The 24,412-nt window shown below is 45.7% G+C and overlaps 1 protein-coding gene and 1 non-coding gene across 2 annotated transcripts in view; both read left to right on the top strand.

The window, feature by feature from the left end:
* The first annotated feature begins 606 nt into the window (after window positions 1–606).
* Window positions 607–679, top strand: TRNAF-GAA. The gene has a single exon. It is a non-coding gene; the product is annotated as a tRNA-Phe (tRNA).
* Window positions 680–3,866: 3,187 nt separating this feature from the next.
* The window catches only part of PPIH (peptidylprolyl isomerase H), a 37,196-nt gene continuing 16,650 nt past the window's right edge, over window positions 3,867–24,412 (top strand). The window contains exons 1-7 of the mRNA XM_044282169.1: window positions 3,867–3,976; window positions 5,625–5,689; window positions 6,024–6,047; window positions 8,934–8,978; window positions 12,129–12,171; window positions 17,322–17,414; window positions 23,377–23,464. Coding sequence (XP_044138104.1) covers window positions 3,875–3,976; window positions 5,625–5,689; window positions 6,024–6,047; window positions 8,934–8,978; window positions 12,129–12,171; window positions 17,322–17,414; window positions 23,377–23,464 — 460 coding nt within the window. The 5' untranslated portion in view covers window positions 3,867–3,874. The remainder of the gene's footprint in view (window positions 3,977–5,624; window positions 5,690–6,023; window positions 6,048–8,933; window positions 8,979–12,128; window positions 12,172–17,321; window positions 17,415–23,376; window positions 23,465–24,412) is intronic.

Here is a 24,412-nt window from a genome sequence, read left to right as displayed (position 1 = left end):
TAGGCGGATCCCAGCCAATCTGATATTGATGAGCTATCCTGAGAATAGGTCACCAATATTAAAAGCCAGGACAACCCCTTTAATCACTTCAATAATATATTGCAATGCTTCTATATTGAATAGTTCTATGCCTGTCAGTGTAAAACTGCCAGGCAGCCAATTAGACTCTATGTTGCTATGGAAACCCAATAAAACCCCATGACCATGTCACAAGGACATTACTGGGGTGGCAGAGAGAGCCATTTCCCTCGGTCTAACTACTTAGATGCCACAGTGGCTACTGACCGCAGCACCTGAGAGATTAAACAGCAGAGTGTCAGCTGTAATATATAACACTGCTTCCAGGAATATCCATGAATGGCTTCATCTTACAATAGGCCATCAAAACCCCCTGGACCCACACTGTGAATGGGTGTCACTGCTACGTCTGGAAGAACAGTGAAGGGGCTGCAGTGATTTGGCAAGAGGTGTGACCCCTGCTTATCAGCTGGCGTCCCAGAGGTCGGACTCCCCCACTGCTCACATAGTGATTGTGCAGATAATCTTTACAGTCGGTGCTCAGCAGCACACCACTGCACATTAACCTTTCACAGCCCCTCTCACCCAGCCGAAATAGCTCAGTTGGGAGAGCGTTAGACTGAAGATCTAAAGGTCCCTGGTTCGATCCCGGGTTTCGGCAAAACATTTTTAAAACATCAAATTCCAAAGTGGAGCTGCTAAATGTATCCTGTTTCACATAAGTGTTGTAGGCGAGGGTCAAACTCACAGCATCCCCACCGATCAGCCGTCCGAAGAGACTGCAACGCTTTTATTAGCGCTGCGTTCTCTTCACTGTTTACCTGCTCGCCATCTACATCGCAGCGTCAGCAGGTGGAATTACAGCTCATCCGCCCCATTCACTTGCATGGGACGGAGTGTAACTACAACTGTTCCTTCCCATTCAAGTGAACAGGACGGAGGCGCTGTAATTTCACCTGCTGGCCGCTGTGCTGCCGACGGTGAGCAGGTACACAGTGAAGAGAACGCAGCGCTCCTACCAGCGTTGCACTCTCTTTAGACAGCTGATCAGCGGGAGCGCTGGGAATTAGACCCCCGCAGATCTGATATTGATGACCTATCCTGAGGATAGACCATTAATATCGGAAACTGGACAATCCCTTTAATCACAGTATAGTGAAAAGTTCTGTAACTAATATACTAAGAAGCAGGGAAAAAAATGGGAGTGGACTTGTTAAAAATAAAGAAGCCTGACACATGATTTTAGTCCCATCCACAGCACTTTCCTGTTCTTCTCATCACTGCAAATGCTACAGCGAGCAGGTGAACAGAACAGAGAAAGCCGCTCTTATATGAGCGCTGCCCTCTCTTCAAACAGAGGACCCCTGCCGATCTGATATTGATGACCTATCCGGAGGATAGGTCATCAGTAGTAAAAAGAGGACAACCCCTTTAACAGTAAGACTGGAGGGAAGGGGTTAGGTTGAGAATTTGGTATGGTGGTGGGGGGGCCGTTTCAATATTCTCCCCGGGCAGCAGAAAAGCTAGGTGCACCAGCGCTGAGTGAAGGGGGGGGGGGGCAAAGCTGAACTCTTACACTGGGTGCCCATGAGCCTTTAGCTACGCCCCTATATTTGATATCATTGCGTCCGTAACAACCTGCTCTATAAAAATAGCACATGATCTACCCTGTCAGATGAATGTTTAAAAAAATAAAAACAGTGCCAAAACAGACAGTTTTTGGTTACCTTGCCTCACAAAAAACGTAATATAGAGCAATTAAAAATCATATGTACCCCAAAATAGTACCAATAAAACTGTCACCTTATCCCCTAGTTTCCAAAATGGGGTAACTTTTTGGGAGTTTCTACTGTAAAGGCGCATCAGGGGGGCTTCAAATAGGACATAGCATCTAAAAACCAGTCCAGCAAAATCTGCCTTCCAAAACCATATGGCGCTCCATTTCTTCTACGCCCTGCCGCGTGCCTTTACATCAGTTTACGACCACATGTGGGGTGTTTCTGTAAACCGCAGAATCAGGGTAATAAATGTTGAGTTTTGTTTGGCTGTTATCCCTTGATGTGCTAAAGAAAAAATAGATCAAAATGGAAAATCTGCCAAAAAAGTGAAATTTAGAAATTTCAACTCCATTTTCCTTTAATTCTTGTGGAACACCTAAAGGGTTAACAAAGTTTAAAAAATCTGTTTTGGGTGTAGTTTCTACAATGGGGTCACTTATGGGGGGGTCACAATGTAAGCCCCCAAAGTGACTTCAGACTTGAACTGGTCCTTAAAAAGTGTGTTTTGGAACTTTTCTAAAAAATTTAAGAATTGCTTCTAAAATTCTAACCCTTCTAATGTCCTAAAAAAATGAAATGCCAACATAAAGTAGACATATGGGGAATGTTAAGTAATAGATATTTTATGAGGTATCACGTTCTGTTTTCAAAGCAGAGAAACTGAAATTTTGAAAATTTCAAATTTTTCAAAAAATTTTCTTAAATTTTGTATTTTTTTTATAAATAAAGGTACAACGTGTCACGAGAAAACAATCTCAGAATGGCTTGGATAAGTAAAAGTGCACCAAAGTTACTACCACATATGTCAGATTTGCAAAAAATGTCCTGGGCAGGAGGGTGAAAACTGACTGGCAGCAGGGAGCTTACCATGGCAGCCAGGTCTTCAGTAGCTTACTGGCTGCCATGGTAACCGATCGGAGCCCCAGGATTACACAGCTCGGGCTCCGGTCACAACTTCCACGGCCACCAATGAGGAGGAGGGGAGGGGACCTTGTGGCCACTGCCACCAATGACTTTAATACTGTGGGGGGTTGAGTGGGGCGCACTGTGTCACCAATGAGGATAACTCACCCATTAATTCAAATACAGGAGGCGGGTGCCGGCTGCAGAATCATATAGGCACCCGAGGGGTTAACTGCCACAGTTATATGATTCTGCAGCCAGCACCCGCCTTCTGTATTTGAATTAATGTGTGAGTTTTCTTCATTGGTGGCGCAGTGGCCACACCCAGTGCCCTCCTCTTCCCCTCTGTCATCTCATTGGCGGCGGCGGCACAGGGGAGAGACTGCTTCCTTCTCCCCTGTGCTGCTGAGTGAACATGCTCTCAGCGCACGCCATGTTCTCTGATACTAGGCTGTGCTCGAGTTCATTACCCGAAGTCTGACAAGACTTCGCGAAGCAATAACTTCAGCTCATCGGAGCCAATACATTTGTATTGAAACAAAGTTTTATGCGAATAGTCTTCGGGCGTTTCATCCAAATTTGCTCATCCCTAGTATCGAGTATGCAATACTTTTTTATGGTATCGAGATTGAATCAAAATTTTGGTATCATGACAACCCTACTTCAAAGTGGTGTTAAAAAAATAGCAAAACTTTGTACAAATAAGCCCCAAAAGTCACAAAGCCCTATTCTGCACCAGAATTGTAGCGTTTTTCCAGGTGTAAACAATGGTAAATGTATAGGCCAGCCTCCATCACACCCCACCTCTGCCAAGTGGCCAGCACAGCGCAAAAAAAAAAATCACTAAACCGGGTCATACACCTATTTAAATGCCAACAACTGGAGTAGTGACTGTTGTAAATGACCCCCAATGTGTCTCACTCCTGAGAGTCTGCTATAGGCCATCCATCCACCACTCTGGAAGTTGCAAACATGACACAAATTATTTTGCTCTAGAGTAAAGCTTTGTGTACAACAGACTGGTCCTAAAAAGGGTCACAAAGAAGCCAAGGCTATAACTGTAGAACCTGCTCTAGCCCTGTACCCGTCCTCGACCACCGACAAACCACGTGTCAACCGCCGCAGACAGCCGCGCATGCGCAGAACTTGAGCGCTATTCTGCCGGAAGTGGCGTCATGCCACTTAGACTTCCTCCTGTGCCCAAGTCAGAGATGGCGGTCCCGGCTTCCAACGCCAACAATCCAATCGTGTTCTTCGATGTCAGTATCGGAGGACAGGTAACATGCAGCAATAGAGCCGGATGTGTTCGGGCAGAGAAAGGCCTGCTCTGTGCAGAGGGAGTAGGGGCGATGCTGCGGTGCAGGCGTCCACGTGCCTTCATAGTGACAGAGATGCCGCAGTGCTGGGCTCTGCTGTCTTTGTATATAAGAGTCAGCACTGTAGTGATAGAAGACAGGGACTTTCATTCATTTCATAAGGATTAGTGTATTGTGCAGGAAGAGAACTACAAGTACCAGCATGGACGTAACTGGATTGTAGTGACATGAGAACTGAGGATGCTGAGTGACTGGTGGTAGCCATTTTATGATGTGTCAATGGCTACCACATAAAGTCTGGTGTAATGACACTATAGATAAAATGGCGGTGGTCACGTCCCACCCCCTGCGCCGCTCAGCTGTTTCCAGTGAGATGGGACAAGTCATACATAGCATGTGGGACCCACAGCAGCCAATCGGGTGACAACTCTAACTGTTCAGAGGTCATCTTTGTACTAAACGCTGACCCCTGATTGGTTACGAAGAGTCTTACATACGTTTTTCTAAGGTCTCTTTAAGGATAAATGCACACGTTCAGGATTTATGTGCGGACAATCTGCAGGTGTTCGCAGGGAAATCCGTGCGGTCAATTTGCATCAATCGGTGCAGATTTTTTACTCTCCCCTTTGAAGTGAATGTAGAAAATCCGGTCAGGAAAAATAAAATAAATTGACATACTGCGGATTTTAAAATCCGCATCGCGTGCATGAGAATTTCTAATTCTGATAGAATACAATGTACATGACCTACGGTGCGGATTTCTCACACGCAAATCCGCACGCAATCCTGATTGTGTGCATTTACCCTAGTAGACATCTGTCTGCAGATTTGTTCCTATGACAGCGGTTGACCTGTTCCATGTGCGCTTGGCAGCTGAGGGCATCTGTGTTGGTCCCATGTTCATATGTGTCCCCTCATTGCTGAGAAAAAAGATTTTTTTATGTATGCAAATGAGCCCCTAGGAGCAACGGGGGCGTTCCCATTACACCTAGAGACTCTGCTCTTTCTACAACTGCCGAGCCCTCTCCACTTTGATTGACAGGGCCAGGTAGCCCTATTTATACAGAATCATAGTGACAGCTTTGTCACTATGACTCTGTGTCTGTAAGGTCAAGCAGAGACACACAGCATTATAAATCATGATAATGCCTCGCCTGCAAGTCCAGAACGGAGGATCCCGCTCACACACAAGGAACGGGATTCCTGCAATGAAACAGCCCTTACACTGCCTGGCCCTGTCAATAAAATTATTTAGCTGCATCCGCAGCATGTCAATTTATTTTATTTTTTCTGACCGGATTTTCTTCATTCACTTAGTAAAATCTGCACCAATTGATGCGGATTGACCGCACAGATTTGCCTGCGAACACCTGCGGATTCTCCGCACATGAATCCTAAACGTGTGCATGTACCCTTAAGCGGCATAAAGATACCCTACAGGGGTTTCCACTATTTCTTGGGACTAATGTGATCTCCGTTGTATCTTAGGACCTGATTTTGAAGACTCCCCTGTCCCTGACACAGAACAGATTTACAGATATGCTTGGTGTGGGTTTTTTTTCTCAGTAGATTAAACAAAACTCCATATTTTATTTATTTTTTATTCCAGGAGGTCGGTCGAATGAAGGTGGAACTTTTTGCAGATGTTGTACCGAAAACCGCAGAAAATTTCAGGTAATGCTTCCTACATTGCTGGGTTTTGTGGGAAGGAGTGATTGCCTTCTTTTGGATCATGGGTTCATCCTAAAGTTAACCCCTTAAATCTCCATGACACACATGTATATCATGCCAAGGCTTGTGATAAGGCTGCCCGCGTACGTGTGCATCATGGTGATCACAGGGGCACAGAAGCTGGAGCCCGGAAGGGATTGACAACCACGCTGCCTGTGTAATGGCCATTTACCCCACTATTGTGGACCATATCCTAAATCCTCACCTTCACACCACATGAAATATGATGAATCTTAATGATCCTTTAACAGAAATGATTTTTCATTATCTATTTCAGGCAGTTCTGCACCGGAGAGTTCAGGTTGGTATTCTCTGTGTGTCAGCCGCCACTGTTTATCAGGATTATCATGTACCAGTAGAAGTGTATAGGACATGACTGAAGGCTAAGGGCACCTGCACAGGAGTGCGGGTGAACGCACATAAGATCTGCATGAATATACAGTACAGATCAAAAGTTTGGACACATCTTCTCATTCAAAGAGTTTTCTTTATTTTCATGACTATGAAAATTGTAGATTCACACTGAAGGCATCAAAACTATGAATTAACACATGTGGAATTATATACATAACAAAAAAGTGTGAAACAACTGAAAATATGTCATATTCTAGGTTCTTCAAAGTAGCCACCTTTTGCTTTGATTACTGCTTTGCACACTCTTGGCATTCTCTTGATGAGCTTCAAGAGGTATTCACCTGAAATGGTCTTCCCACAGTCTTGAAGGAGTTCCCAGAGATGCTTAGCACTTGTTGGCCCTTTTGCCTTCAGTCTGCGGTCCAGCTCACCCCAAACCATCTTGATTGGGTTCAGGTCCGGTGACTGTGGAGGCCAGGTCATCTGGTGCAGCACCCCATCACTCTCCTTCATGGTAAAATAGCCCTTACACAGCCTGGAGGTGTGTTTGGGGTCATTGTCCTGTTGAAAAATAAATGATGGTCCAACTAAACGCAAACCGGATGGAATAGCATGCCGCTGCAAGATGCTGTGGTAGCCATGCTGGTTCAGTATGCCTTCAATTGTGAATAAATCCCCAACAGTTTCACCAGCAAAGCACCCCCACACCATCACACCTCCTCCTCCATGCTTCACAGTGGGAACCAGGCATGTAGAGTCCATCCGTTCACCTTTTCTGCGCCGCACAAAGACACGGTGGTTGGAACCAAAGATCTCAAATTTGGACTCATCAGACCAAAGCACAGATTTCCACTGGTCTAATGTCCATTCCTTGTGTTCTTTAGCCTAAACAAGTCTCTTCTGCTTGTTGCCTGTCCTTAGCAGTGGTTTCCTAGCAGATATACTACCATTAAGGCCTGATTCACACAGTCTCCTCTTAACAGTTGTTCTAGAGATGTGTCTGCTGCTAGAACTGTGTGGCATTGACCTGGTCTCTAATCTGAGCTGCTGTTAACCTGCGATTTCTGAGGCTGGTGACTCGGATGAACTTATCCTCCGCAGCAGAGGTGACTCTTGGTCTTCCTTTCCTGGGGCGGTCCACATGTGAGCCAGTTTCTTTGTAGCATTTCTTAAAGTAATGATGGCCACTCGTTTTTCTTTACTTAGCTGCTTTTTTCTTGCCATAATACAAATTCTAACAGTCTATTCAGTAGGACTATCAGCTGTGTATCCACCTGACTTCTCCACAACGCAACTGATGGTCCCAACCCCATTTATAAGGCAAGAAAACCCACTTACTAAACCTGACAGGGCACACCTGTGAAGTGAAAACCATTTCAGGTGACTACCTCTTGAAGCTCATCAAGAGAATGGCAAGAGTGTGCAATGCAGTAATCAAAGCAAAAAGGTGGCTACTTTGAAGAACCTAGAATGACATATTTTCAGTTGTTTCACACTTATGTGTTATGTATATAATTCCACGTGTGTTAATTCATAGTTTTGATGCCTTCAGTGTGAATCTACAATTTTCATAGTCATGAAAATAAAGAAAACTCTTTGAATGAGAAGGTGTGTCCAAACTTTTGGTCTGTACTGTACGTGCAGAATTATGTGCGTTTCTGCAGCATATCCACACCTTCATCGGAAAAGGGTGAAACCCGCAGCTAAAACCGCAAACATAAGTGACATGTTGTGGATTTGGACATCAGCGTGGCAGGTCAGTTTCAGCACAGAAAAAAATCTGCAAAGTGTACATAATATTTGTGTGATCTCTTAGGCCTCTTTCACACGAGCGAGATTTCCGCACGGGTGCAATGCGTGAGGTGAACGCATTGCACCCGCACTGAATCCGCACCCATTCATTTCTATGGGGCTGTGCACATGAGCAGTGATTTTTCACGCACGGTTGCTAGGAGACGATCGGGATGGAGACCCGATCATTATTATTTTCCCTTATAACATGGTTATTCTTAATACAGAATGCTTAGTAAAATAGGGCTGGAGGGGTTAAAAAATAATATAACTTACCTTAATCCACTTGTTTGCGCAGCCCGGCTTCTCTTCTGTCTTCATCTTTGCTGTGCAATAGGAAAAGGACCCGTGGTGATGTCAATGCACTCATCACATGGTCCGTCACATGACCCATCACCATGGTGATGGACCATATGATGAGCGCAGTGATGTCATCAAAGGTCCTTTACCCAGGTCTTGAAGAAAGAAGACAGAAGAGAAGCCGGGCTGCACAAACAAGTGGATTAAGGTGAGTTAAATTATTTTATTTTTTAACCCCTCCAGCCCTATTGTACTATGCATTCTTTATTAAGAATGCTATTATTTTCCCTTATAATCATGTTATAAGGGAAAATAATAAAATCTACAAAACACCGAACCCGAACTTCTGTGAAGAAGTTCGGGTTTGGGTACCAAACATGCCGATTTTTCTCACGCGCGTGCAAAACGCAGTATATATGTTTGGTTAGGTTAGGAGTAGAGGCCAGGTTTGCCGGATATGATTTGGCAACATTGCTGGTTTGCAATACATTGGTCTTTATAATAGACTCTAACACTGTAGAAAATAATATTCCAAGTTATAGTTATTGATCGTAAATCCAGAAATTGATTCAGGAAGAATTTATTTTCCCTAAAGATGAGGAAACTTGGCTTCTACCTCAATGGGGTTTTTTGCAGTCTTCTGGAGCCACTTTGCATGATGTTACTGTGAATTGGATGGGTGTATGTCTTCTATCAGCCTTACATACTGTATTTCTGTAAAACATCACTGCTTGTCTTGCAGAAAAGATGGTGTTCCCATAGGGTATAAAGGAAGCACTTTTCACAGGTACGTGGCTGTCGGAATTTCTTCTGCACCTAATGGCTGTTAGGTTTGTACTCCTCACAGAAGGCCACCTCTGCGAAAATTGTGAATTGGTCTCCTTGCTATACTGGTGATCTGGAATGAGAGGTGCTGCCTCTGACGTTGCTATAGTTTAGTCTTATGGGGGCATTGATTGGTGGGTTTTTGACTCCAGGACCCTACTGATCATCACCATGAAGGGGAATGAGACTGAGGCCTCATGCACACGACCGTTGTGTGTTTTGCGGTCCGTAAATTGCGGATACGCAAAACACGAATGGCGTCCATGTGCATTCCGCAATTAACGGAACGGACAGCCATTGATATAACTGCCTATTCTTGTCTGCAAAACGGACAAGAATAGGACAGGTTATATTTTTTTTTTTTTTACGGAACGGAGCAACGGATGCGGACAGCACACTGAGTGCTGTCCGCATCTTTTGAGGCCTCATTGAAGTGAATGGGTACGCATTCAAGCCGCAAAAACTGCAGACTAAAACATTGGTCGTGTGCATGAGGCCTAAGCTATAGTTCAAAGCATAGCTTTCTTGTACTGTTGAGCTGCTGTGCCTGTGTAAGCAAATGAAAAAGGACGTAACATTCTCATTGTGCCAATCGGCAGGGGTTTTAGCGGTTTGACTTCTCCAATCCAGCAAATATGCCTTAAATTGAAAATCATAAGGGTAGTCTGTGACTGGATACATTTTAACAGGGGGCTGGACAGGGTGTAATGTGGCCTCAGTGTGAAGGGCCGCGGCACCTAGCACCCCTGCCAATCAGCTTTTGTGCATAAGCTGTAGATGTGGAACTACACAGCTCCGTCATTACGGTTGCCATGCTCCGGTACCCGCTTGTAAACCTCCAGCACTGATTGGGGGGGGAGCATGCTTTCTGCTGCAACCAATCATGGGCTGCAGTGGTGACGTGTCCCCCCCCCCTTAAGTGTCACATGACCCACTAACATACTGCTTGGGGGACACTGCACTGATGTGGCCAGTCATTGGCACATGTGACTCCGGCCATGTTGGAAATTTGCAAGCAGGGACTGGAGCTCAGTGAACGCAGCATTGGACCAAAGGAGCCGGATCAGGGCGGCAGGGAGTAGGTATATACGCTTCCCTCTACAGGTCTGGCGGGAGGCCAAAAAGTGTTAGAAAGCTGGAGAACTCTTAAGTCTCAGAACGTAAGCCAGCTATATGCATTCAGTCATTTTTCTTTCCTAAATTCTTCTGAAAATATGGGTGACGGCCACCATAACCTCTCACTGGCAGTTGACAACTTTTTTTTTTTTTTGTATATAAATTTTATTACATAAATACTCGTAGTACTAAATAAAACACATAATACTTAAATATACAGTATATCCTGACCGCAAATGTTTAATGTACCACATTCACCACACACAAAAAACACATAGGATTGATTGTATTTCATCCTGTCTGTGACAAAATATGTTGCAGAGTTACTTAAATGGGAGTCTGTCAGTAGTTTTGATCTCTTCAAAGCTGCTGACAGCACCATATAGATGATGGGGAGAGCAGTGTAAACTTTCTTCTATTAATGACAATGCAAGTTTCATGACCAAGAAATCCAAGTTCCGATCCTACCAGCGCCGCCATCACTAGGCCTAGGAGGCTCTCTTCACTGAAGGCATCCAGCTCATCCCTCTGCTTTCAGTAGTGGCTGCGGTATCCAATCAGGAGAGTGCCAGAGTTCTCACTCAGAACAGAGGAGAGGGGCTGGGTAGGGGTTAGAGGGGTCTATTTTGATGGCCTATCCTCAGGCTAGGTCATCAATATCTGATCTGCGACTCCCATCACCCCCTGTGATCAGCTGTTTGAAGGCGAGGCGGCGCTCTTTGCGAGCACTACTTCCTCTTCATTACACTGCCAGTCATTTCAGAGGTGCAGTGTAATTACAAGTACTCGCTCCTTTCACCTGCAAGGGAGACGACGTGCAGTGTAATGAAGAGGAAGCAGCACCTCCTCTTCAAACAGCCAATCGGCGGGGGGGCGGGGTGTCAGACCCCTGGTGATCAGATATTGATGACTTAGGCCCCATGCACACGGCCGTGTTTCACAGCCGTGTGCGGGCCGTGGAACCGCGGCCTGGATCCCTCCTGAGAGCAGGAGCGCACTGCGTCACTGGTTGCTATGACGCCGTGCGCTCCCTGCTGCCGGCACAGTACAGTAATACACTGGTATAGATCATACCTGTGTATTACTGTATTGCGGCGGCAGCAGGGAGCGCACAGCGTCATAGCAACCAGTGACGCCGTGCGCTCCTGCTCTCAGGAGGGATCCAGGCCGCGGTTCCACGGCCCGCACACGGCTGTGAAACACGGCCGTGTGCATGGGGCCTTATCCTGAGGATAGGTCATCTATATAGATTGCCTGCACAACCCCTTTAAGTGCAATGAGCCCAGAGCAATGAACATGAAAGGGGCGTCTCCAGGGCTATCATGGCATCGGGTGGACTTCTCAGTCATTCAACCTACATGACCATCATTTGAACTATGTTTATAGTGCTCTCCTTGTTACCTATATACTGCTGTGAGCAGTTTAGAGGGGGGGGGGGGGGTCTAAACTGCTGACAGACCCCTTAAAAAAAGCACTAACAGCTATGGCGGGTTTATGGATATGGACAAATGGCAGTCTGCAACAACGCAGATTTTTCTTTGTTTCTAGCAAAATCTGAACTAGAATATTTAGCGGCTTCATATATCATCAGACCTGTTACCTGACCCTTCAAACGGGATATTCAGGTTTTGCCTTCTTCAGACCTCATTCCTTTATGTGAGCGCTTTCTCAGGGTGCGGAGGTTGGGTTGCATCTACTTGCAGGGTGGTTGCCTCATGCTTTCTTGATGGTATTCGCTTCACCGCTATGAAGAGTATACTGTACATCTGTTACCCAGAGTCTCCATTAATAGGGGTAGGGGTCTCCCACTTTGAATAATAAATTACATTTCTATACCTTGAGATCCTAGGAGTCTAAAATATAGTGACAAGGCTTTTTGACAGAGTAATAAATCGACACGGTTATTGCTCCCATCACTTTGTGTTTCATTGTTGTGATGCTGTTGATTTGGTGAATTCTTTCACTGATTGCATTCTCCTCATATTCATCCCTGCAGGGTAATAAAAGACTTCATGATCCAAGGTGGAGACTTTGTTAATGTAAGTGCACGTGGCAACTGTGGCTTCCTCTTAGCATTGGGGTATATTGTGTAACGAAGAGGAAGAACCATTTATAACTGGAGCATTCTGATGATTTATGTTAAAGGGAATCTATCAGCCGCTTTGACCATGCTAAACTGCTGTCAGTGCTGGGTAAGATCCACGCTGTGGAGTACAGACATACCTTTCGTGGAGCTTTGGAGTACTGTGAATATGAACTTTTATTTGGCCGGGAGCAGCTCCTGCAAGTGCACTGGAGACTGTGAGTGCTCGCTGCATTGATCTGCTTCACAACCCCTTCCATCTACTCTGGTTGACAGCTGTAGTTGGATGCTATTGCTGTTCCTTAGAGTAAAGAGAAGGGGTTGGGAAGATGGGGCTTTTCTCTGTTGGCTAACATTAGTAACATTATTTGTAAGGCTGAAAACAGACATCTGTCCATCCAGTTCGGCCTGTTATGATCCAGAGAAAGGCAAAAAAAAAAACATGAGGTAGAAGCAATTTTCCTAATTTTAGGTAGAAAAAATTCCTTCCCGACTCCAATCAGGCAATCAGAATAACTCCCTGGATCAACGACCCCTCTCTAGTAGCTATAGCCTGTAATATTATTACACTCCAGAAATACATCCAGGCCCCTCATGAATTCCTTTATTGTACTCACCATCACCACCTCCTCCGGCAGAGAGTTCCATAGTCTCACTGCTCTTACCGTAAAGAATCCTCTTCTATGTTTGTGTACAAACCTTCTTTCCTCCAGACTAGGGCTGCAACGATTAATCGATGTAATCGATTATATTCGATAACTGGATTCGTTGTCGACGAATCCAGTTATCGAATAATCGCCGATTCGTTGCTATTCGGGCGGGCGGGCGGTCGCTGCATCTTTATTTTACCTTTTTACAATGACGCTCCTGTAACAGCCAGGCAGAGCGGACGGCGGCGTAACGTCACTCACTCACGTGACACGCCTGCTCCGCCTCCTTCATGAAGTGGGCGGAGCAGGCGCGTCACGTGATTGAGTGACGTTACGCCGCCGTCCGCTCTGCCTGGCTGTTACAGGAGCGGGAGCGTCATTGTAAAAAGGTAAAATAAAGATGCAAGCATCGGGGCCGGGGCTGTTAGGGGGAAGGGGGAGGGGGGATCTGTCTATGGCACTGCTATGGGAAGGGGGGGTCTGTGTATAGCACTGCTATGGGGAGGGGGGAGGATCTGTCTATGGCACTGCTATGGGGAGGGGGGTCTGTGCACTGTTATGAGGAAAGGGATCTGTGCACTGTTATGCCCATAACAGTGCACATATCCCCCTCTCCATAACTACGCCGTCCACAGATCCCCCTCTCCATAACTACGCCGTCCACAGACCCCCCTCTCCATAACTACGCCGTCCACAGATCCCCCATAATAGTGTCGTCCACAGATCCCCCATAAGTGTCGTCCACAGATCCCCCATAAGTGTCGTCCACAGATCCCCCATAAGTGTCGTCCACAGATCCCCCATAAGTGTCGTCCACAGATCCCCCATAAGTGTCGTCCACAGATCCCCCATAAGTGTCGTCCACAGATCCCCCATAAGTGTCGTCCACAGATCCCCCATAAGTGTCGTCCACAGATCCCCCATAAGTGTCGTCCACAGATCTCCCATAATAGTGTCGTCCACAGATCTCCCATAATAGTGTCGTCCACAGATCCCCCATAATAGTGTCGTCCACAGATCCCCCATAATAGTGTCGTCCACAGATCCCCCATAATAGTGTCGTCCACAGATCCCCCATAATAGTGTCGTCCACAGATCCCCCATAATAGTGTCGTCCACAGATCCCCCATAATAGTGTCGTCCACAGATCCCCCATAATAGTGTCGTCCACAGATCCCCCATAATAGTGTCGTCCACAGATCCCCCATAATAGTGTCGTCCACAGATCCCCCATAATAGTGTCGTCCACAGATCCCCCATAATAGTGTCGTCCACAGATCCCCCATAATAGTGTCGTCCACAGATCCCCCATAATAGTGTCGTCCACAGATCCCCCATAATAGTGTCGTCCACAGATCCCCCATAATAGTGTCGTCCACAGATCCCCCATAATAGTGTCGTCCACAGATCCCCCATAATAGTGTCGTCCACAGATCCCCCATAATAGTGTCGTCCACAATTTGTTTTAATATGGCCTTTGAACATAATTTTTCAAGTAAGATCATATAAACCTCTCTGTTTTGTAATTTTGTCGGTTTTTCCGATTAATTGATTAATCGTAGAAATTAATCGGCAACTAATCGATTATTCAAATAATCGTTAGCTGCAGCCCTACTCCAGACGCAGAGGATGTCCCCTCGTCACAGTCCTGGGGATAAACAGATGATGGGAGAAATCTCTGTACTGACCCCCGATATATTTATACATAGTAATTAGATCTCCCCTCAGTCATCTTTTTTCTAAAGTGAATAACCCTAATTTTGATAATCTTTCAGGCTACTGTAGTTGCCCCATTCCAGTTATTACTTTAGTTGCCCTCCTCTGGACCCTCTCCAGCTCTGCCATGTTCACAGGAGCCCAGAACTGTACACAGTCCTCCATGTGTGGTCTGACTAATGATTTGTGAAGTGGCAGGGCTATGTTCTCATCACGGGCATCTATGCCCCTTTTGATGCAACCCATTATCTTATTGGCCTTGGCAGCAGCTGCCTGACAATGGTTTTTACAGCTTAGGCCTCTTTCACACTTGCGTTGTCCGGATCCGGCGTGTACTCCACTTGCCGAAATTACACGCCGGATCCGGAAAAACGCAAGTGTACTGAAAGCATTTGAAGACGGATCCGTCTTCAAAATGCTTTCAGTGTTACTATGGCAGCCAGGATGCTATTAAAGTCCTGGTTGCTATAGTAGGAGCGGGGGAGCGGTATACTTACAGTCCGCGCGGCTCCCGGGGCGCTCCAGAATGATGTCAGAGCGCCCCATGTGCATGGATGACGTGTCCATGCGATCACGTCATCCATGCGCCTGGGGCGCCCTGACGTCACTCTGGAGCGCCCCGGGAGCCGCACGGATGGTAAGTATGCTGCTCCCCGCTACACTTTACCATGGCTGCCAGGACTTTAGCGTCCCGGCAGCCATGGTAACCACTCTAAAAAAGCTGAACGTCGGATCCGGCAATGCGCCGAAACGACGTTTAGCTTAAGGCCGGATCCGAATCAATGCCTTTCAGTGGGCATTCATTCCGGATCCGGCCTTGCGGCAAGTCTTCAGTTTTTTTGGCTGGAGCAAAAAGCGCAGCATGCTGCGGTATTTTCTCCGGCCAAAAAACGTTCCGTTCCGGAACTGAAGACATCCTGATGCATCCTGAACGGATTTCACTCCATTCAGAATGCATTAGGATAATCCTGATCAGGATTCTTACGGCATAGAGCCCCGACGACAGAACTCTATGCCGAAAGACAATAACGCAAGTGTGAAAGACCCCTTCGTTTGCTGTTCACTAAAATTATTAAGTCCTTTTCCATGTCAGTGTTACCCAGTGTTTTACCATTTAGTATGTACTGGTGACTTGCATTATTCCTTCCCATGTGCATAGCCTTACATTTATCAGTGTTAAACCTCATCTGCCACTTCTCTGCCCAAGCATCCAATCTATCCAGATCCATCTGTAGTAGTTTACTGTCCTCTTCCGTGTTCATTACTTTACACTGTTTAGTGTCATCTGCAAAAATTGATATTTTACTATGCAAGCCTTCTACAAGATAATTAATACATATATTGAAGAGAATAGGCCCCAATACTGACCCCTGAGGTACCCCACTAGTGACCCAATCTGAGTGTGTACCGTTAATAACCACCCTCTGTTTTCTATCATTGAGCCAGTTACTTACCCACATACACACATTTTCCCACGGTTTAGACATTCTCATTTTATATACTAACCTTTTATGTGGTACAGTGTCAAATGCTTTGGAGAAGGCAAGATATACAACATCCATTGACTCGCCGCAGTCAAGTCTAGAACTTACCTCCTCATAGAAAGTGAATAGATTCATTTTACAGAAAGATCCCTCATAAAGCCATGCTGATACGGTATCATACGCTTATTTTCCAGTCTGTTTTTGACTCCTTTTTGAATATTCGCACCACATTTGCTAAGCTTCAATCCTGTGGAACAGTCCCTTAATCCTGGTGGTGTGTGCCTATCTGGACCCAGTTATTTGTCTATTTTAATCTTTTTTAGGACTCCGCTGCACTTCTTCCAGGGTCAGACAGGCCATTTGTAATGGGTAGTTTACACTCTGCATTTCAAGTGAATACAGTGGACAAAAAAGTATTTAATAGATTCTTTCTCCTCATCGCTCTCTACAACTCCTCCCTCTTCATTCCTTAAAGGGACAAAACTTTCAGGTTTAAACTTTTTACCATTTATATAATTGAAGAACATTTCAGGGTTAGTTTTACTCTCTTTAACAAAGAGCCTCCATGTCCCTAGTTTGGTTGCTTTTATCAGTTTTTTTACATATTCTATCTTTTCCTTATAGTTTTTAGCACTTCTTCTCTACCTTCCCGTTTTAGTACTTTTAAATGTTTTCTTTTTGTTGTTTGACTCCTTCACATTTCTATTTGTCCACATTGTTTTATTCTTGTTTCTGGCTCTTTTATTCCCATATTGTAGGTATCCCTCACAATGAGAGTTTAGGATGCTTTTAAAAATATTCCATTTATGGCTGCATTTTTATTTTTGAAGACATTGTCCCAGTTAGTGAGGCCTACGGCCTTTCTTAGCTGGTCAAATTGAGCTTTTTTGGAAGTTAAGTTTTTTTGTGCCACCCTGAAGAAACACTCTTTTGAATGACAAATGGAAGTTTATTATTTTATGGTCCCTATTTCCCAGGTGTCCCCCAACCTGCACATCTGTTATTCTGTCAGGTCTGTTGGTTAATACTAACTCCAGTGTGGCCGTCCTTCTAGTCGGATTCTGAACCAGATGGGGAAAAGTAATTAATTACTTGAATGAGGATAAGCTGCAATACCGTACGCAGCCTATAGACAAGAATGGCACTATTTCTGAGGAAAAGGACTAACATTTTATCTGATTCCAGACAATTAAGGATTTTACCAGCAGTTCCCGTGCCTTTCCTGCACTTATAGTCATATGATGATTTCACTGCAGGGTGACGGTACAGGAGTGGCAAGTATCTACAGAGGACCCTTTGCAGACGAGAACTTCAAGCTCAAGCACTCCGCACCTGGTCTACTTTCCATGGTAGGAACTTAACTTGTATGAACAGGGAGAGTTGTGCTATTCTACAGAATGTAGCTGCTGATTATATTAATATGCTTCTGTTATTGCTTCCATCGGTCCACATGTGGAATTGAATTAAAGGCTATGGAAACCTTTGACATTTAAATTATTTTTACATGTGTTAGGCTACTTTCACACGAGCGCTTTTCCTGTGTTCACCAAAAACTCTTCCGTTACTGATAATACAACCATCTGCATCCGTTATGAACAGATTCTTATCTTTAACATTGCGAAGACGGATCTGTCATGAACTCCATTGAAAGTCAATGGGGGACAGATCTGTTTTCTATTGTCTGAGAGAAAACGGATCTGTCCTCATTGACTTGCATTGTGAGTCATGACGGATCCGTCTTGCTCCGCATCCCATGATGGAGGTTGCTGGTCCTTGATGTATCCCATGTCGTGTTTTTTGTCATGTGAATACCAAGGCTGATAATGACTGCAAGCCACCCTCGTGGTTTTGTCACGTGGTTATATTGTCCCTGGTACGTGATCCCATGAAAGTGATGTTAACAATGGCATGATACCAGTGGCTATGCTTCATATGGAATTTGGACACTGGAAAGCCGGGTGCGGGTGTCATTGTGGTTTCTTTAATAAATGGCTATAGATGATGCAATCCATAATTCATGATTTTATTAATTTGCTGGGAGTTGTAGTTTTCTAACAGCTGGAGGTCGCTGTTGCTTAGGAAGAGTCTTCAGTAGTTGGAAATAGGGTTGTTTCGGGTATCAAACTTTCGATATTTTTAGCCCGGTATCGATACGATACGGGATTTGACTTTTATCGATACCAGGCTGTGCTACTGCACAGCCCAGTATCAGAGAACATGAGCGCGCTGCTCTCAGCAGCAAAGGGAAGAAGAAAGCCGTCTCTCCCTCTCCCCTGTGCGGCTGCCTCCAATGACAGCGCAGAGGGGCGGAGGAGGGAGGGGCTGTGGCCACTGTGCCACCAATGATAACTAACGTTTAAAACATTACAAATACAGCCGGCGGCAGAAACACATTGCCGGCACCCTGCCTCTGACAGGGCACTGGGTACAGCGGCAATTAACCCCTCAGGTGCGGCGCCTGAGGGGTTAATTGCCGCTGGTCGCAGCGCCCTGTCAGAGGTCGGGTGCCGGCAATGTGTTTCTGCCGCCGGCTGTATTGTATATTAAACGTTAATTATCATTAAAAACATTGGTGGCAGTGGCCAGAGTCCCCTCACCTCCTCTCATTGGTGGCAGTGGCAGCCTCTGATCGGAGCCCCAGCAGTGTAATCCTGGGGCACCGATCGGTTGCCATGGCAGCCAGGACGCTACTGAAGCGCCTGCCATGGTAATCTCCCTGCTGCTGTGTGCACAGGGCAGCAGGGAGAGTGTGAGATCCTATTTACCCTAATAGAACTCTATTAGGGTGAATAAGACAAGGGATTAAAAGATCCCAGGTTCTAGCCCCTAAGGGGGGAAATAGTTATTAAATAAACTGTAAAAAACACACACCAAAATATTAAGTATAAGTCCCCCCCTTTCCCAATTCTGCATATAAAATATATAAACAATAAATAAATAAAATATTACATATCGCCACGTCCGAAAAGTCCAAATTATTAAAACATTAAAAAATATCTCCTATGAAAAAAGAAAAGAAAAACTGCGCAATTCGCCATTTTTATTTTTGGTCACCTTGTCCCCCCCCCCCCCAAATATAGGATCGGATTGTTCTATTGTGGGCCGGACGTTCCATAAAATGCTGCTTTTATTTTTTTTTAATTTTTTTTCCTTGCATGGTATAGAGTATCACAATACTTTTTTATGGTATCGAAACCTAATCAAAATTTTGGTATCGAAACAACCCTAGTTGGAAAGATCAAACTTGATGATATCTATATCTATTATTGCCCTCCACCAAATAATCCATGGGTCGCCACAATCCTTCATTGTTGTCCAAATTCTTCATAATCAGAACTCTGATCATTCTGATAATTGCATGTTGGGTACCATATAGTGTAGATGTTAGTAATATATAAATCATCAATGGATTGTCTGGGTCCTGAATAAAAATTGGGGATGGCCAGGCATAGTGTGAGAGTAAAAAAAACCCTGAAAAACTCGCTCGCCTGCACTGGTCATCTCAGTTCTTGCGGTGCGTCTCTTTCCCAGCCTGTGCCCGAAGTGTGACGTGTCCCCTCGCTGCACGTGATCACTGCTGGCCAATCAGTGGCCTCAGTGATCATGACATTTGACTGCTGAGGCCATTGATTAGGCTACTTTCACATTAGTCATAGGATCTCAATAGCGGAAGAAAACGCTTCAGTTTTGTTTCCATTCATTGTCAATGGGGACAATACTGAACTGAACTGAGTGCACCAAAATGCATTCCGTTCCGTTTAGTTGCGTCCCCATCGCGATGTGGTGCGGAGAAAGACTGATCCATCCTGACACAATGTAAGTCAATGGAGACTGATCAATTTTCTCTGACACAATAGAAAGCGGATCTGTTCCCCATTGACTTTCAGTGGTGTTCAAGACGGATCCGTCATGGCTATAGAAGACCTAATACAAACGGATCCGTTCATGACGGATGCATGTGGTTGTATTATTGTAACGGAAGCGCATAAACTCTAATGTGAAAGTAGCCTTAGCCGGCAGCAGTGACCTGCAGGAAGTCGGCAGGGACAGAGACGAGACACAAGAACCAGGATGACCAGAGCAGGTGAGTGCGTCTTTCCTTTTTTTTTTTTTTTTTTTTTTTTTTTTCGCACTATGACTTGCCATCCGTAATTTTATTTTTTCCAGGTCCTGTACACTCTCTTTAATGGTAGTTTATATAACCATATAGGAGTGCTAAGATATATGGTCACTCTCTATACTGATGAGTCCCTCCTGGAAAAAGCTTTTAAATAGGGATCATTTGGCTGACACCTTCCCAATCATTTCCCGCTCGTTTGAGCTGCATTCACATGCAGCAGTCGTCCCCTCTGTGTGGGAATGATCCATCACTTCTGCGGTCATTCATCCCCATGCAGAGTCATTGTTGGCAGCAGATCACTTTACACCAAACGACTTTGTGTTTTGCTTGTTTGTCTGGTGATTGGCGGCACATTTTCAGGGGGCAGTTAATGGGAAGGAGCCTTTATATGATTCCCGATAATTGTCTTAAAGGGCATCTGTCCTCAGATTTGTGCCTATGACACTGGCTGACCTGTTCCATGTGCGCTTGGCAGCTGAAGGCACCTGTGTTGGTTCCATGTTCATATGTGTCCATAGTGCTGAGAAAAATGATGTTTTAATACATGAGCTTCTAGGAGGAACGGGGGCGTTGCTGTTACACCTAGAGGCTCTGCCCTCTGCACTTTAATTGATAGGACCAGGCAGTGAAAACATCATAACGCCTGGTCCTGTCAATCCAAGTGGATGGAATGCGGCAGTGACAGAGAGAGCAGAGCCTCTAGGTGTAACGGCAACGCCCTCGTTGCTCCTAGAGGCTCATTTGCATATATTGAGTAGGCACATATGAACATGGGACCAACAAAGATGCCTTCAGCTGCCAAGCGCACAGGCAACAGGTCAGCCGGTTTCATAGGTACAAAGCTGCTGACAGATGCCCTTTGATAATCTGCCTGTGCAGTTGGGTCCTTACAGCTTTGATGATGCTTCGTCTTCACGCGGCTCTTCCCTTTGTAGTGCGGGATTTCTAATCATGCTGTTGTGATTACACATTACATTTCCTCGGTGCCTTCATATTAAATAGGCAGACTAGCTGAAGACAAAGAGTGTGATTTTTGGCATGCAGCAGGGGGGCTTTCTTTTGTTCCTAGCCCACATGCTGGGTACAAGGAAAGCAATCAGACCCTGTTGTCAGGTAGCCATACACACTGTGTGCTAATGCTGCCTTCTCGCATACAGCTGCCGGAATCCCATTACACGGCAGGAACTCATCTGGCCTTCAGGGGGATCAGGAGAGATTTTATGTTTGCCCTGCTTCTTCCCAGATGATCTAAAAGGAGTACAGAAGCTAAACGCTGGCCATACACATGAAAGAGCTTGTCAGCAGGATCAACCTTATTAAACCAGGCATAATGCATGATAGGGTAGATCCTGCTGTTGCACAGTTCCTGAGAGAGAACTTTTTATTAATATGTAAATTAGGTCTTTGTTGCACCAAGGGGTGGGCCTGAACCCCGCTTGGGGCACTAGAGCTCCTCCTCTCTGCAGTTGGAGACACTCCCCCTGTCCCCTTGACTGGCAGGGCCGGGCACTGTCCTTGCCCATTAACAGTCCGCCTGCACCATAGTCCACACTACCGGGGTATTTACCTTTGTGCACCAAAGACCTAATGTACACATTAATAAAAAGTTATCTTTCTCAGGGACTGTGCAACAGAGCAAAATACATGAGGTATCGTTTTACTTATCAGGATCAACCCTACCAGGTATTATGTCTGGTTTAATAGAGTTGATCCTGCTGACCGATGCTCTTTAAATAGCTGTTGGCCTCTCCGAAATACACATGGCCATTCAGCTTGGCCGAGCGTGCGTGTGTTCTCAGTGGGGACAGGGGAATAAGCTGCCACCAGACACCTCAAGTACAAGGAGAGGGCATGTTGAAATCTAATTTACCTGACCCATCCTTCTCCCGACTTCTGGCTCAACACACATTAAATGGTTGGCATGTTCTACTGAAATCTGCAGGTCCACCCGATATACTGTATATCTAATGTGTATGGCCAGTTAAACTGATCACCTATCCTCAGGATTAGGGATGAGTGAACTTCTGTTTTTAAGTTCGGCGTACATGGTTCGGGTTATCTAACAATTCTGTTACGGATTCCACTACCATGGACCATAAGTGGTCCTTGGTAGCGGAATCCATAAAGGAATTCTTAGAAAACCTGAACCTTGAATTTGGAAACAGAAGTTCGCTCAACAATACTCTGGATAAGTCTTCAGTGTCTGATTATCGGGGACATCTGCTGAGCAGCTGTTTGAGGAGACCATGGCACCCCAGTAAGCGCCACGGCCTTCTCACAGCTTACCAAGCGCAGCGCTGTACATTGTATAGCGGATGTGCTCGGTATGGCGCTCATCCCCATTTATTTGATTGAGGCTGAGCTGCGCCTAGGCCACATGACTGATGAACGTGACGTCACTGGCCTAGGATAAGCTGGAAGAAGGCCGAGGTGCTCACAGGAGAGCTTCTGTGACCTTCTCAAACAGCTGGTCAGCGGGGTCCATGGATCAGATCCTGAAGATAGATCAGAAGAAGTCAGAAAAACTGTTTAACGTTTTCTTTAGGCGTTTTGGTGAAGTTTCCTGTTCTCTGTTATCAGCCATTCCAGGTTGGGGAGAGGTTGACTCCCCTGCCCCCCACGATCACTTCTTTATCCTACAGATTCAGTTCTGAGGACCTCCAGACACATTTATTAGCTGCCGCCTCTGGGGTCGGCACCCCTATAACATCCTCTCTGCCTCTGTTCCTTTCTGCTGATGTCTCTGCAGTGTGTATATATTGTGTGGTTTTCTCTGGTAGATCGGGTAAGCGGGCGCAGTATAGAGGCAAAATACAAGTTCTTAACTCAAAACGTCATTGTTTATTCACACTTGAGGCAATTGCACAAAACAGCATGTAACTTTGCAGTCTTGGTGTTAATTCACACACAATGGAAAGTTCATACAACACAAGTCACCTTGCTGGCAGTTCCAGCGGTCCACAGCAGGCTTTAGGGGGCCTGCTGCCTATTGAAGGACAGCCAAGTGCTGCCAAAACCCAGACCGGGCACTTAAACTCCGGTCTGGTATTTGACCTCACCTGGCTGGAAACCAGCCCAGCCGCACATGCTGGGAGGAAAATACCTGCCTTGCCAGACACAACCCCTCACTGTGTCACAATATAGATAATATATATATGTATGTAAGCATGCCTCTGTGTTTTCCTCTGCAGGCCAACAGCGGCCCCGGAACGAATGGCTGCCAATTTTTTATCACTTGCTCGAAGTGCGATTGGCTGGATGGCAAGCATGTGGTATTTGGTGAGTGTTGGGTTACACAATAGCCCAAACCACACACACGCATTCTCCTAAGATGTGTAACAAAGGCTTGGGTTGTAAGGCAGTCGCTACAATGCAGCTGTTGTAATCCCTTTCCCGAAATGTGCGGAGGCTTCCTATGGGATTTAGACTATGGATGAGTGTCTTGTATAGCGCCCCTGTTCTTTGTAGGAAGGAGCCTGAATCGCATGCTGTATTGGAGATGAAATCAAATTTTTTTGCTCCTCACACTGAGTTTTTTCCTTAAACATTTGCCTCAGATACCCTTACCACACATATTTAACTTGGTTGCAGATGTTTGATTCAATCACCGAAACAAGACCCCCACTGATCCAGAGAATTGAAGGGTCTGTCGCAGTTCCTGTGCTGCCTGCCTTTCCCTGGCTTTTAAGCCGCCACACAGCACAGCGCCATACCAGTAAATGTAGCCAACTGCGGTTCCCTGTACAGCCGGGTGGCCAGGAGCGCTGCTGTGAAGGAATAATACTGAATCGCTACTGCGGCCCCTTAATTCTCAGGATTGTGGGGATTCCTGAGGTTGGACTGCCACCGATCACAAAGTGATGGCGTTATCCTAGTGATATGGCATCACTTTGAAATGGGAGTACTCCTTAAAGGGGTTGTCTCACTACAGTAAGTGGCCTTTATTATGTAGACAAAGTAAAAGGGGTCCTGTCCCTTGGATAGATAATCAGCATCTGATTGGTGGGTGTCCGACCGGAAAGCAATCCCCCACCCCAATCAGCTGTTTGAGAAGACAGCGCTGTGGCCTTCTCGCTGTTTCCCTCAGGCCACGACTATTATCACTGGCCTGGGTGCGGCTCAGCCCCATTTAAGTGAACGGGACTGAGCCGCGCCCAGGCCAGTGAAAATGTTATAACGTCACTGGCCTGTGGAAAACGGCTAGAATGCCGTGGCACTACTGTGAGC

Source organism: Bufo gargarizans, chromosome 2, assembly GCF_014858855.1.
Source record: "Bufo gargarizans isolate SCDJY-AF-19 chromosome 2, ASM1485885v1, whole genome shotgun sequence".
Classification (NCBI taxonomy): Eukaryota; Metazoa; Chordata; class Amphibia; order Anura; family Bufonidae; genus Bufo; species Bufo gargarizans.
Note: the sequence above shows the minus strand (reverse complement) of the source record. Positions and strands in the feature narration are given on the sequence as shown.